Source organism: Ostrinia furnacalis, unplaced genomic scaffold, assembly GCF_004193835.3.
Source record: "Ostrinia furnacalis isolate ACB-3 unplaced genomic scaffold, ASM419383v2 OfSCF5861, whole genome shotgun sequence".
NCBI lineage: Eukaryota > Metazoa > Arthropoda > Insecta > Lepidoptera > Crambidae > Ostrinia > Ostrinia furnacalis.
In genome coordinates, this window is record NW_021136100.1 from 633,014 (window position 1) to 648,388 (window position 15,375).

The window sequence follows — 15,375 nt, forward strand, 5'->3', positions numbered from 1 at the left end:
ATTTCCGCAGTGTGAATTTCCATGCATTATTCAATTACTACATAATTATTTGTATTGTATTACAATCAATGTATATTAATTTATGTAAGTGTAGTCTGATGGTTTGTTTAATATTTCCATGCTTAACCCACAAAAAAATAATGATGATTGATGATGACAAACATTTGTCAGAAGTAGACAAAGATAGTTTGTAAAGAACCGACGGCGTCCAAGCGGAGGCACGTCATCAATGGCGGCTACTCTCACCAGTAAGTGAGCAAGAAGGGAGTTCCAAGTTTATGGTAAATAGAAATTATTTATTTTATTTTACACATCAAATTATTTTGTTAAAAAGTTTAACAGATTTTAGGAACGTGACATGATTGCAACGAGACTTGACACAGCGAAACCCACGCGGACATAAATTATTATAGTATACTTAATAAATGTAATAAAATATATAATATACAATACATATTAGGTAAATATCTAAATTATATTCGAGATTTAAAGTTATACAAGCATACATTCCTATTTCATTCCTTGTGTAACAATCAATACTAGCGCATCCAGAAAAGGCATCTTTCGTACGTACCGTACGTCAATGTAAGAAACGAATCTGTATGGTTATAATGGACAATAAGTTATGATGAATACCATAGTATAAAAGATATTTTTCTGCATAAAATAATACAATACCTAACATACACACGAATGTATGTATTCATTCGTTTGACGTATTATTTCTTACCATCAACTGTAAGAAAGTGAGATCTTCTGTTATTAGTGCTGTAATCAGGATTCTTCTGTAGAAGGTCTCCAGTCGGCTGATCTTTTTAGCCCAAAACTAAATGCTGTGTATATTGATAGATACTTATTTTTTACTATGAGATACCTACATAGTACATAGTATTGATAATGAAATGTGACCATGTACAGAATCCAAAAGATGATGAATTACATATTGAATGAAGACATTACATATTTATATTATAAATTACTAATATTCTTTACAAAAAATAATTCCTCTCACGATAACTTGTCAGTAGACCATGTAGCAGGCGTGAATCTATATTTATCTGTAAAATCAACGTTTAATAATCAACGTAATATAGACTGTTCTAATTCAATAATCAACGTAATATAGACTGAATAATATCTTCCTAATTTCGTATTCTCTGTGCTATAACAACTAATCTATAAGAAAATATTGCAGAACCCCTTGGTCCTATCACATCCCAGCTAGCCCCATGAGGTACAGAAGTTATGTTGCATCAAAACCCATGTTTTTATAGTATATAAGTTTATTTGTTTAAATGTGTATGATTGAAATTATAATATTATGATGAAAGGCACTTTATTTTTAATTAATAAAGAAAAGTAAATAAATTATTTCTATACTTATAACTAAGTAACTTACAAAGATGTTAATAAACTAAATAAGTCTAAATAAACTGACGAATAAGAAGTTTAACGTAAAACAGTCAATTTAGGGTCAAAGGAATGAATACTCTTAATATTAATTTGTAAACTGAATATTCTCGTATTAGCCACTTCATATTATGATGCATCTAGTGATTGTGTAGAACTTTGGCTGGATATACACCATATGTGCTCTAAATTATAAACTCAACATCTAAAACAAATACATAAACAATTTCATCTATAACGTAACATTTACGACTAAATTAAAAGACTTGCCGTCCATTACGCCGTCTAAACGAATTAATTCGTTAGAATTTATTAACTATGCATCCAAACCGAAGAAAAATGTGCTACTTATATAGAGCGAAGTAATGGACGCCAGGCTAATAAGTTCAACATAGGCTAATTTTGATAAAAGAATAGATTTAATTGAATTAAAGTTAAAGATTTCAATCAGGATCATGAAATGAACATTTGATAAAGTAAAATTTACAACCAATTAAAACATCAATATGCACACATATTAATCAAGCAACTATGTTGAACCCAATTCTTAGATTGCCCTAATAAAACAGTCCACACTAACATTATCTGTGTATTATAAATCAAATAATGAACAACCTCCAACTATTTCAATCATCAATATCTAACTCATCATATCTTAACACACAAACTCTTCAATAGACTTGAATCTGAAACATTTACACATATGTATATCCTACTCCAGAAAACTTTTGATATTTTTAAACACACATCAACTTCTGTCCATACATTTATAACGTTTTTTTAATTAAAACTCTGTGTTGTGGTTGCATGAGATGACAATTTTACTTTAGAAGTGTTTATGTTTCTCAATGAGCACTATTGTCAGAAAAGTTATACCCCTTTTAGAGGATCTGTTTCTCTATGCGCAAGAGTCTCCAGACCTTCCTTCGAGCTCCAATACTCGACGAAGAGAGCTCGCTCAGCCTCCAATTGAGCCAGGAATGTATTGTCTGAATTTGTCCTTAATTTCAGCAATTTCTTTTTCAACAGGAGAGTCTGGAACAATAATTTATTATTTGTAACAGAATATTTAATACTGAATAGAGCACAAGGTTAGGCTTATCTGTACAAGTTGACCTATTAGTCGACGTTAAGTATAACAAAATACATTAGTATCAAGAAAATTACTGATGTGGACGATCAAAGTATTGTTCATACTCGTACTTTGTAACAACCATATCTATGGCAGCAGCAGTGACGAAGAACCAGAGCTGTACTACTATGGTATAGTAAGTACTCAACATTAGCAAGTCATATTTTTGATTAGGAACAAGAAACGAGAACCCTATAATTCGCCCGGACGCTGATTTGATTTTAAAACCAAGATCGTAATTATTTTTAAATGACTTTACTAGTAATGATTTTGACTTTCTCTAGTAAGACCTGACAGCGTAATCTAAAAACAATTAAGGTAACTTCATAATAATTGCCTAATGATATTTGGGCGAGAAATTATTTCCTAATGTGGAATGTTGTTTTTGTATTCAATTCATTAATATAATTATAATAACCTTTAAATAGGCAGTTAACTAATATATTATTGTAATTACCAATATTTACTTATCTAATATTTTATCTCGTTTCATGAATTAGACAAATAAATCTGTTTCGCCAATAAAGCCTTTCTCTTGCTTCGATGCTTGACATAGATTGAGGGTTTTATTAATTGACTGAATTAATTCAATATTTAGACCAATCACAGGAGAGAAGATACGACTGAGACGGGGTTCGATCGTAACGATAGACCCTTATAAAACCTTTACCTCTGTAACACAATGTTTACGTGATTGTTATTGCATGCTGTGTGTACACGTGTTTAGGTTGCAATCTAGTTTTATAAGCATTATTTTGTAATAATTGCAATTATTTGTAACTACCATTGTTTGTATCCCTTGATTGTTACCTGTTGTGTATGCCTTAATAAATAAATAAATAAACTACCCAAATCGATTGGCCGGAGTGTGGATTACAGGCAAAATCCTCCCCCTATTCCACTGTAATCCATTGATCAAATCCATTAATGGGTTAGATTCCGCTTCTGGGTACACTTTAGTCCATCGATGGACTTGTTTCCGCATCAGAGTATACCCCAATCCATCAATGGATTTGATTCCGCTTTTAAGTACACCCTAATCCAAGAAATTTTACACAACTGTTAAAGTAGGACTGTAGGAGTAGAATACCAACATCTTTTATCAATCCATTGGATTATACATTTTAATTCGTGATTTATTTGATTAAAATATAAATAATATAGATATAGAAAATACGAACTCATTTATTTTTAAAGGAAAAGCCCAGGTATTTTAATTATTTAAAAATCAAAAAACAAAATTAACATCATGACTTAGTTAATCACGTTGGCCTAAGTAGGCACGCGGTCTCAATCCATATATACTATACTTAGCACGGACAGCTCTTTTCTGTAATTTAAAAAATTGGCCAAGTGCGTGTCGACGTGGCACGCGCAGTGTAGGGTTCCGTAGTTGTCCGTCGTTACCACAATATTATTATATTTCAGAAGCAAGCAATTACTTCATCTAAAGTCACTTTTCATATTTCTAAGGAATTTTTACTGGTTAAGAAATTGTATAATACATGAGTCAAATGACTATTACTCTTAAACTAAGTGATCTATCTTAACCGCTATAGTTTTCCTTGAAAGTTCATGAAAAGCCAACAGTTTAGTTTTAGAGGGGGGACGTCTCTACTCGAACAATAATTGGCACTTTAAAGTTTAATAATTTGCAAACAGATCCCTAAATCGAAAGTTTATAATAAAATTGTATAATACATGAGTCAAATGACTATTACTCTTAAACTAAGTGATCTATCTTAACCGCTATAGTTTTCCTTGAAAGTTCATGAAAAGCCAACAGTTTAGTTTTAGAGGGGGGAACGTCTCTACTCGAACAATAATTGGCACTTTAAAGTTTAATAATTTGCAAACAGATCCCTAAATCGGAAGTTTAAGAAACCCCTTAGCCATTTTAAAAGGCCTATCCAACGATACCCCACACGATGAAGTAGAAGATGAAAAAAAAATTCATCCCCACTTTACATGTAGAGGAGCTACACTAAAACATTTTTTTTTTTCAAAATTTTATTCTACCGTTTTGTCGGCGTGATTAATATACATACCTTCACAAAATTACAGCTCTCTAGTGCCAGTAGTTTCTAAGCAAAACCTCGGACAGACAGACAAACAGACAGACATATCGAAACTATAAGGGTTCCTTGTCAGGACTACGGAACCCTAAAAAGCTATTTCAAATTACAACCCTCTCTCAACAAATATAAAATTTAAAGCCTTGAAACGACAAAAATAATTTACCCTTTATTATTGAAATTCTTAGTTAGTTCATTTTAACTCTTCCAGAAAATGGCCCTCTATTATCTACCTGGGCTTTTTCCTTTAAAAATAAATGAGTTCGTATTTTCTATATCTATATTATTATATTTCAATAAAATAAATTAAACAAATTAAAATGTATTTCCAATGGATGGATAAAAGATGTTGGTACATATTCTACTCCTACTTTTATTTATTCATTTATTTGTAATAGGTATACAAACAGTTTACAGTCTAGGCTTCATCGTAAAGAACTTTAAACAGTTGTGTAAAATTTCTTGGATTAAGTAGGTTGTACTTAAAAGTGGAATCAAATCCATTGATGGATTGGGGTATACTCTGATGCGGAAACAAGTCCATCGATGGACTAAAGTGTACCCAGAAGAGGAATCTAATCCATTAATGGATTTGACCAATGGATTACAGTGGAATAGAGGAAATCCTCCATCCATAACCAAAGGCAAATTGAAAATGGTCCTGCATGGACTGCAGTGGGGACTAAATTACTTGTAGGCCTAGGACGCGTGCCGCGATAAATTTTATCGATTTGCGCGATAAGCCCATACATTTATCGTGAACCAGGAGGAGAGCGAGCGCGGGCTGCCGGCGTGCGGCGCGCGGCAGGCATGTGGGACGCTGCTGCAGCGCTACTGGCGGCCACGCGCTCTGCTGCGCCTGTGTCGCTGCCGCAACCGCGCGCGCTGCCTGGCGCCCGCGCCGCCCGAGCGAACGATGTCGCTCAACAACCACGCGGAGTTACAGGTGGGGCTCCTCGAAGGAATTTGACCCTTAGAGCGCTTTCACATTTAGGCGATTTATGCCCGTTTTCACCATCAATCTCTAATTTTTAAGTAACCCCTATGATAATAAATAATATGAATTTTGTTTTCATAGGGATCACTTAAAAATTAGGGAATGATGGTGAAAACGGGCATTAGCAGTTTGTCGCGCGACAGACGCGAAATTGCCGAAAATTTCATACTATGTGACAGCGGATGCATGCCTTCACGTTCACATTATAAAAAGCCGCTGCCGCGCTGTTGTCGCGCTTCTAACGCCCTAATGTGAAAGTGATTTTATGCCGTAGTGCATAAGAACGGTATTTGTTTTAAGCAAGAATGTCAAATTCTGTCAGATACTAGAATAATCTCTTGACTCCTGCACAAAAAAATATCGCCCGTATTCACAAACGATGCTCATGTGAAGCAGCAAATCGAACGCACAGCCAGTTTTTGCCAAGGAACCCTAATTGATTATACTTTTCCTAGCGGAATCCCCGTACTACTCCGCCCGCACGCCCTGCCCCTCCCTTGTGCGTAAACAAGTCGGTACGAGCGAACAACGTCGGTCACGAAACGTGGGGTAATATTTTTTACGGAACCCTTGCGGCCTTTCCACGGAACCCCAGGGTTCCGCGGACCACCATTCGGGAACCGCTGGAATAGAGCTCTGTGATTGGTCCGTGTGTCACCCTGTGCGTCCACGCGCACTGTGAGACCTCATAGTAATATTTGTAAATACGGGCGTATTGTATGACACTCCCCAAGTTACGCCTGTCTACTCTCCGAAATTACTAGCTATCGTAAACCACTATAGACTGATTACACTATGCTTTATTACAGTTTTGCTCGTCGACCACCGATTGGCCTCAATGTGGATTCGGGGAAACATCTCTTGTCGTTGAATCCGATTACGATCGCATGAATCCAGACGAGTTAGAAGAGATGCACCATAGAAATATACAGCTCACTCCACCCAATATCACAGTCAACTGCCAATGCCTACAGCCCTATTACTGGAAGTTGAAAGCGAAATCGGAGGGGACTCGAAGTTACCAGTGCGGTTTTCTACCAGTTTGCCGAACTGGGGAGTTTTGCGGCAATGTAACCAGCGACTTGTACGCGTTATACCAGTCGTGTCTGTGTCCACGTCATCACATCTGTGTGCACAACGGTGGCGTCGTTTATCATGATATATCTGAGATCCTGTACGAAGGACAAGGATGGAAAGCTTACTGTCAAAAAGTAAATGATACTGACAGTTATGAAGATTATTAGAAATAGCTACATTACTCACTTGTACCGGTTGATTGGCGATTTCGCTGACGATGGATTGGAGCTGGTCCATGACCCCGGTGGGCCACAGCACGCGGCTCACGAGGCCTCTCTGCAGAGCTTCCGACGCAGACAACTGCCGCTCGAATATAACTAAGTCATTGACCTGTAAATCAACGATTAATTACGTNTTAATTAATCGTTAGAAAAATTACACAGTTGCTGTGGTTTTTACAGTGTTTTTATTGAACCTTTTTTAAACATTAATTTATGTTTATGTAGTTCAAACATTGATTTTATAACCGAATGCGGGTCGATTCTTCCTACTATTTGACGCTATCTTGTAGAATTTAGACGAATGCATATGTGGTCCACTCTCAAGAGGTTCTGGGTTCGATTCCCCGGTGGGAATTTTATAATCGGCAAGCGCGAAGCTAGCGCCAGCCCCACGGCCGCGGCTGGTTCATAGACTGACGTCAGAGGTCGGAAAAAGAATAGGAACAAACTTACCAATGACCACAGCAACCACGCCGGACGTGAGGTTTGCAGCATGCGGGGCGGAACCAGCGAAGGAGAAGCTAGCGCTCTCCGCGGCCAATTCATAGACTCTCGACAGGGCTATGACGTCAGAAATTGTAAGAGTGAAACGAACAAACTTACCAATGACTGCGGCAACGGCTGCGTTCTAACCAAAGCCACCACGCCGGGCGTGAGGCTTGCAGCGCGAGTGGCGGGGCCAACGAGCGCGAAGCTAGCGCTCTCCGCGGCCAATTTAAAGACTCGGCAGGGCTGTGACGTAAAAAGTTAAAATAATGATAGGAACAAACTTACCAATGACTGCGGCAACGGCTGCGCGCTAACCACAGCGACCACGCCGGGCGTGAGGCTTGCGGCGCGCGGGGCGGGGCCAGCTAGCGCTCTCCGCGGCCAATTCAAAGCCTCTCCGACAGGGCTGTGACGTCAGATGTTAAGAGAATAATAGGAAACAACTTACCAATGACTGCGGCAACGGCTGCGCGCTAACCACAGCGACCACGCCGGGCGTGAGGCTTGCGGCGCGGGGGGCGGGGCCAGCGGCGTGCGGGGCGGGGCCAGCGGATTGTGGGGCGGGGCCAGCGAGCGCGAAGCTGGCGCCCTCTGCGGCCAGCGGCACGTCGGCGAGCGCCAGCAGCGCCAGCCCCACGCCGCGGCACGCGCCCCACGCGCCCGCGACCACCAGCTTGCTGTGCCGAGACACCGCCGATAGCACCGATCTGAGAGCGACAACGGCGGTTAGAGACGAATGCGATTGGGCCACCGCGCCGAGTACACATTTATCGTAGCCGAGTGTGAGTCACGTGTGAATTTACTGTCTGCGGAATCTTGAAACTGTTGAATCCGCCCATTCCATGAGCACGTAGCATGTGGCACGTCAATATTGTTCATTTCAACTTTAATAAAAGAAGTTTGTGAGTATTTCTCAAAAAAAGTGTACATTTTGATAAAAAAAAGTGTGCTTTGAAACAGTTCAAAAGTTTTATATTTATAAAAAAAAAAAAATCATCACACAAAAAAAACACACACACAATTTTGAAGGATGAATATTAATCTTTAAGATAACAAAGAATTATAGCTATAATCCTACTTATTACCAAATATTTAGATATTTTAAAAATAGTCCTTTTTCACNGCGCCCCCCTGTCATTGAGTTTGGTGGGACAGTTCAGCGTGGTTCATCTATACGTCAAATGCCTCAGACCTAGGATAAAACCATGAAGCTAAAGATAAAAATGGAGGCCAGACTTAGAATACCTACTTGAAGCACAACCTATGTATCACTATCTCGCTCTCTGTGGGCAGGCTCTCTCTTTCTAAGTAGGGTAACCTTTTATTTATTTTTCTCAGGNCTTTAAATAGGCAGTTAACTAATATATTATTATAATTACCAATATTTACTTATCTAACATTTTATCTCGTTTCATGAATTAGAGAAATAAATCTGTTTCGCCAATAAAGCCTTTCTCTTGCTTCGATGCTTGACATAGATTGAGGGTTTTATTAATTGACTGAATTAATTCAATATTTAGACCAATCACAGGAGAGAAGATACGACTGAGACGGGGTTCGATCGTAACAATAAAGACCTTTACCTCTGTAACATAATGTTTACGTGATTGTTATTGCATGCTGTGTGTACACGTTTTTAGGTTGCAATCTAGTTTTATAAGCATTATTTTGTAATAATTACAATTATTTGTAACTACCATTGTATCCCTTGATTGTTACCTGTTGTGTATGCCTTAATAAATAAATAAATAAACTACCCAAATCGATTGGCCGGATTGTGGATTACAGGCAAAATCCTCCATCCATAACCAAAGGCAAATTGAAAATGGTCCTGCATGGACTGCAGTGGGGACTAAATTACTTGTAGGCCTAGGACGCGTGCCGCGATAAATTTTATCGATTTGCGCGATAAGCCCATACATTTATCGTGAACCAGGAGGAGAGCGAGCGCGGGCTGCCGGCGTGCGGCGCGCGACAGGCATGTGGGACGCTGCTGCAGCGCTACTGGCGACCACGCGCTCTGCTGCGCCTGTGTCGCTGCCGCAACCGCGCGCGCTGCCTGGCGCCCGCGCCGCCCGAGCGAACGATGTCGCTCAACAACCACGCGGAGTTACAGGTGGGGCTCCTCGAAGGAATTTGACCCTTATAACGCTATGACATTCAGGCGATTTAGCAGCGCCACCAACGCGCGACAGTCGCGCTGCTGAAAATTTCATACTATGTGACAGCGGATGCATGACGTCACATTATAAAAAAAGTCGCTGCCGCGCTGTTGTCGCGCTTCTAACGCCCTAATGTGAAAGTGCTTTTATGCCGTAGTGTATCTAAGAACGATATTTGTTTTAAGCAGGAATGTCAAATTCTGTCAGATGCTAGAATACTCTCTTGACTCCTGCACATAAAAATATCGCCCGACACGATGCTTGCTTATGTAAAGCAGCAAATCGAACGCACAACGTTGAATAGAGCTCTGTGATAGGTTCGTGTGTCACCCTGTGCATCCACGCGCACTGTGAGACCCCATAGTAATGTTTGTGAATACGGGCGTATGTATTGTAACACTCCTTAAGTTACGCCTGTCTACTCTCCGAAATTACTAGCTATCGTAAACCACTATAGACTGATTACACTATGTGCTTTAATTACAGTTTTGCTCGTCGACCACCGATTGGCCTCAGTGTGGATTCGGGGAAACATCTCTTGTCGTTGAATCCGATTACGATCGCATGAATCCAGACGAGTTAGAAGAGATGCACCATAGAAATATACAGCTCACTCCACCCAATATCACAGTCAACTGCCAATGCCTACAGCCCTATTACTGGAAGTTGAAAGCGAAATCGGAGGGGACTCGAAGTTACCAGTGCGGTTTTCTACCAGTTTGCCGAACTGGGGAGTTTTGCGGCAATGTAACCAGCGACTTGTACGCGTTATACCAGTCGTGTCTGTGTCCACGTCATCACATCTGTGTGCACAACGGTGGCGTCGTTTATCATGATATATCTGAGATCCTGTACGAAGGACAAGGATGGAAAGCTTACTGTCAAAAAGTAAATGATACTGACAGTTATGAAGATTATTAGAAATAGCTACATTACTCACTTGTACCGGTTGATTGGCGATTTCGCTGACGATGGATTGGAGCTGGTCCATGACCCCGGTGGGCCACAGCACGCGGCTCACGAGGCCTCTCTGCAGAGCTTCCGACGCAGACAACTGCCGCTCGAATATAACTAAGTCATTGACCTGTAAATCAACGATTAATTACGTTAGAACAATTACACAGTTGCAGTGGTTTTTACCGTGTTTTTTTATTGTACCTACCTTTTTTAAACATTAATTTATGTTTGTGTAGTTCAAACATTGATTTTATAACCGAATGCGGTTCGATTCTTCCTACTATTTGACGCTATCTTGTAGAATTTAGACGAATGCATAATGTGGTCCACTCTCAAGAGGTTCTGGGTTCGATTCCCCGGTGGGGCTTTTATAATTTTTTATAATCGGCAAGCGTGAAGCTAGCGCCAGCCCCACGGCCGCGGCCGGTTCATAAACTGACGTCAGAGGTCGGAAGAAGAATAGGAACAAACTTACCAATGACTGCGGCAACGGCTGCGCGCTAACCACAGCCACCACGCCGGGCGTGAGGCTTGCGGCGTGAGGGGCGGGGCCAGCGAAGGCAAAGCTAGCGCTCTCCGCGGCCAATTCATAGACTCTCGACAGGGCTGTGACGTCAGAGGTTGTAAGAGTGAAAGGAACAAACTTACCAATGACTGCGGCAATGGCTGCGCGCTAACCACAGCCACCACGCCGGGCGTGAGGCTAGCGGCGTAGGGGGCGGGGCCAGCGAAGGCTAAGCTAGCGCTCTCCACGGACAATTCATACTCTCGACAGGGCTGTGACGTCAGAGGTTAAAATAATGATAGGAACATACTTACCAATGACTGCGGCAACGGCTGCGCGCTAACCACAGCGACCACGCCGGGCGTGAGGCTTGCGGCGCGGGGGGCGGGGCCAGCGAAGGCGAAGTTAGCGCTCTCCGCGGCCATTTCAAAGATTCTCGACAGGGCTGTGACGTAAGAAATTAAAAGAATGATAGGAACAAACTTACCAATGACTGCGGCAACGGCTGCGCGCTCACCACAACGACCACGCCGGGCGTGAGGCTAGCAGCGTGCAGGGCGGGGCCAGCGAGCGCGAAGCTAGCGCTCTCCGCGGCCAATTCATAGACTCTCGACAGGGCTGTGACGTAAGAAATTAAAAGAATGATAGGAACAATTTGAACTTACCAATGACTGCGGCAACGGCTGCGCGCTAACCACAGCCACCACGCCGGGCGTGAGGCTTGCGGCGCGGGGGGCGGGGCCTGCGGCGTGCGGGGCGGGGCCAGCGAGCGCGAAGCTGGCGCCCTCTGCGGCCAGCGGCACGTCGGCGAGCGCCAGCAGCGCCAGCCCCACGCCGCGGCACGCGCCCCACGCGCCCGCGACCACCAGCTTGCTGTGCCGAGCCACCGCCGATAGCACCGACCTGAGAGCGACAACGGCGGTTAGAGACGAACGCGATTGCTATTTTTTATGAGACCACCGCGCCGAGTACACATTTATCGTAGCCGAGTATGAGTCACGTGTGAATTTACTGTCTGCGGAATCTTGAAACTGTTGGGTTACACGAGCACGCAGCATGTGGCACGTTGAAATGAACAATATTTACTTTAGCAATAAAAGCAGTTTGTATAACAATAAAAAGTATGTGTACCTACCTCACACCCTCAGCTATATGTTGAGCGTTTACTGCCCTCTTTTCATCGTCGTCCTCCAATAACGGTGTTAGGTCCAAATTTGAGCACAATGTGCCACATTCTGATGTCATGAGGGTGAGAGATATGTCGCTCCTTCTATCGACGCCAGATAATGCTTCTTCTAATTCATATAATACCTGCAAAAATAGAAAACTTGATAAATGTGTTTACATAACTACTTCAAAAAGAATTGTGTGTGACTAATAAATTTACTTACATCAGCATTATAGATAAACCCTGTATTCCGAACACTTATTATAGCCACTCCTTTATGAAAGGTTATAGACAAATATTTAAAAACATCTACTTCTACATCATCTTCTTTGTGATCCCCTTCAGTTTTAATGATTTTTTTCTTTGTGGGTTTATCAGTCTTACTGCTTTCTCGTTTTCTTTTATTTAGTGCTAGAGATAATTTTGAATTTAATTTCTTTTTGATTGACAAACAATCATCCTTATTAATCATTTCTTTAGTGATTGGTGATTCTTGCGGTACCACATCCATAACCATATCTCCATCCTCACAGTTTACATTGGTTTGGTCTTTTGATGTTTGTGAGGTATTTGTGACCCCTGCATTAGTTTCGACATCACTCAGTCGCCGGGGGCTCATGCAACTGCTAGAATATGAACTTGAAGAATGACGTCTGTAAATGATTGAATCATCTGCACTGTGAGTCTCAAAATCTTCACAGGCCTGAGGAGACTTTACAGAACTGCTCAGGGAAGATCTCTGCTTTCCTCCAGATATTTTTTTCGCTTCTGCATCTTCACTTTTGAGGCATTCTTTCTTTCTTTCTCTGAATTTCATCTCCTTGCCCTCGGGTGTGGAACTTTGCAACTTCTTTATAAACTCTGCTTTAGTTCTCATATTTTTCTTTCCTTTAGGTGCCTCAGGGGTGAGCTGATATATCATGTTAACTGCACCTTCATCCATTAACAGTTTGTCAACTTCTGACAATCTCTTAATTTGTTTACTATTTTTGGGGGTTGGCTTTTTCCATTGCATTTTAGAGACAGGTGATTTTGATTTTGGCCGTTGCACAGTCTGCTCCAATTTTATTTTTTTGCTGGGCTGTGCATCATTTTGGGTTTCTTTGTTTTTATGTGTTTTGCTTTGTGTGTATGTGTCTGGATTGTCAGGGTCAAATATAACTTTCTTTTTAATAACACGACCTAACCTCCTTTGAGGCTGAGTATCGTCAATGGTTTTATTTACAATGGGTGTTTGTCCATCACTGGCTGCCGAGTCAATTGATGTCCTATTAGTGTTTGTAGGTTCTTCTTTAACTGCTAAACTTTCTGTTTGATCTATGGGGAGACTTTCTGACGACTCATTAACTTTTGAATTGTCATCATCAGGAAGATCCTCATCATCCCAGTCACTTACAAGAGCGCTAACAATACTCTCCTCTTTACTGTTTGGTTTATCCTCTTTGTTTTTAGGCTTCTCTAATTTGCTGTTAGATTTTTCACCTTTTTCATTGGGTTTTTCACTTTGATTTTCAACTTTTTCATTGGGTTTTTCACCTTTTTCATTTGGTTTTTCACCTTTTTCATTTTGTTTTTCACCTTTTTCATTTGGTTTTTCACCTTTTTCATTTGTTTTTTCACCTTTGATAGATTTCTCACCTTTGTTTGGTTTTTCCCCTTTGTTGTTTGGTTTTTCCGCTTTGTTGTTTGGTTTATCCCCTTTTCTAGTTGATTTTTCCCCTTGCTTGTTAGGTTTTTCTCCTTTAATATTAGTTGGTTTGAGCACAGACCTTTTCCGATTCATAGAAACATTCTGTTTAATTTTTCTGCTATCGTTCCTTAACCTTGAGAGTTGCTCCATAGCCATTTGTGCCTCCAGTGTGGTGGACTTCAAGTGCAAGACTTCAGCAGCATGATAATCTGCAGTAGATTGTGCATCATTGCCTTCTAAAATATCTAGCAGTTCTTCCTTATTAAATACCTCTTGCCTAACCGCACAGTTATTATTATCAGAGTTCTCTGAAACATCTGACGATCGCAAGACTTCACTCAGTTCTATGTTCTGACCCAGTTCACTCAAAATATTATTGGTGTCATCAGGTTTTGAGCTATCTATTTCCACTTCATTAACATCATTTGATTCCACCAAAATTTCAGTCTCAAACCTTACATTTTCATTACTTACTGAATCTACATTATCAGATTCTGCAAGACTTTCTTCCATCTGTACATCAGTTGCATCACTTACTTTAGTTTCTTCAACAGTGCTAACAATACCTTCAGTCATTTCTTTCTCATCCAGTTCTTGCTCCAATGACTCACAAGTTGATTCAATGTTATCTCCTTCAGATATGATCATTTCTTCATTACTGTTTGATACTATTGGCGGTACTTCAGCACTGCACAGTATGTTAGATGCATTTTCAGAAATGGTTTCTGAAGAAGTCGTACAAACATTAGAATCCGCTTCTACTTCTCCGTGTGTCTCGATTTTATCAGCTTCGGCTAGTGAAGGTATTACGTTGGCCGATTCGGCGACACCATTCGATTTGAGACTTGTATCCTCTTGAACTGAAAATGGTTTTTCACTAACTTCGTTTAACTTATTATTGTCATTCGATGGGAGCTCTAAAACTGGCTCTACAGCGGGCACAGCAGCTTCCACCTCCATACTTAACTGATAATATGATAGTGGAACTCAATGTTGTTAGCAGCAAACGATTGATAACCTAATTCAGGGCTAGAAACGTAATTTTTAATTGTTAATAAATCTGAGTGCTGTATGGTTACATTATATCTATTATAATTAACAACTAAAAACCGAAGTAAACATACGCAAATGCGTACAAACTATTAATTCACTATACAAATCGAACACAAAACTATATTTCTTGCGTTGCGTCCATTACGGTCGCTTCAATCTCGACGATTTATTTTGTCCATGGTTCAATGANTTTCATGTTTTAGACTGTGGTTTCATGGTTCCTCCCAAATAATACGCTCCCAAAGGTTGTTGCTCAATCGGAGCGTGTAAAGGGACCTTAGTGATGTAACACTAAACTCGGTTCATCAAACAAGTCTCAAAAATTGCTTTTTTTTTTTTTTGGTTCCATTCGTTCCTTCTGGAACAGGCTAAGGTCAAAGACCATGCTGCCTAGTCATCAGTAATCTTCTTGATTTTTTCATTTCCAGGGTAGCTTTCT

The 15,375-nt window shown here is 40.7% G+C and overlaps 3 protein-coding genes across 6 annotated transcripts; 2 read left to right on the forward strand and 1 right to left on the reverse strand.

The window, feature by feature from the left end:
• Positions 1–42: 42 nt before the first annotated feature.
• Positions 43–15,112, reverse strand: LOC114361627 (HP1 and insulator partner protein 1). Of its 4 annotated transcripts, none has more exons than XM_028316737.1 (6): positions 12,417–15,112; positions 12,161–12,336; positions 7,974–8,108; positions 7,850–7,931; positions 6,878–7,021; positions 43–2,445 (listed from the first exon to the last, which is right to left on the reverse strand). In XM_028316737.1, exons 1-6 carry the CDS (start codon positions 14,841–14,843, stop codon positions 2,281–2,283), a joined length of 3,129 nt encoding a protein of 1,042 aa, XP_028172538.1. In that variant the 5' UTR covers positions 14,844–15,112; the 3' UTR covers positions 43–2,280. The 4 variants fall into 4 exon arrangements, with proteins under 4 accessions (XP_028172538.1, XP_028172536.1, XP_028172535.1 ...); XM_028316735.1 differs by adding an exon at positions 7,687–7,725 and having other exon boundaries at positions 7,889–8,108; XM_028316734.1 differs by having other exon boundaries at positions 7,850–8,108.
• LOC114361631 (uncharacterized) lies at positions 2,461–6,870 on the forward strand. Its single transcript, XM_028316740.1, has 3 exons — positions 2,461–2,678; positions 5,384–5,563; positions 6,424–6,870. The coding sequence occupies exons 1-3, from the start codon at positions 2,580–2,582 to the stop codon at positions 6,856–6,858; spliced, it is 714 nt and encodes a 237-aa protein (XP_028172541.1). The 5' UTR covers positions 2,461–2,579; the 3' UTR covers positions 6,859–6,870.
• Positions 9,177–10,496, forward strand: LOC114361632 (uncharacterized). Its single transcript, XM_028316741.1, has 2 exons — positions 9,177–9,517; positions 10,050–10,496. The coding sequence occupies exons 1-2, from the start codon at positions 9,488–9,490 to the stop codon at positions 10,482–10,484; spliced, it is 465 nt and encodes a 154-aa protein (XP_028172542.1). The 5' UTR covers positions 9,177–9,487; the 3' UTR covers positions 10,485–10,496.
• Positions 15,113–15,375: the final 263 nt, after the last annotated feature.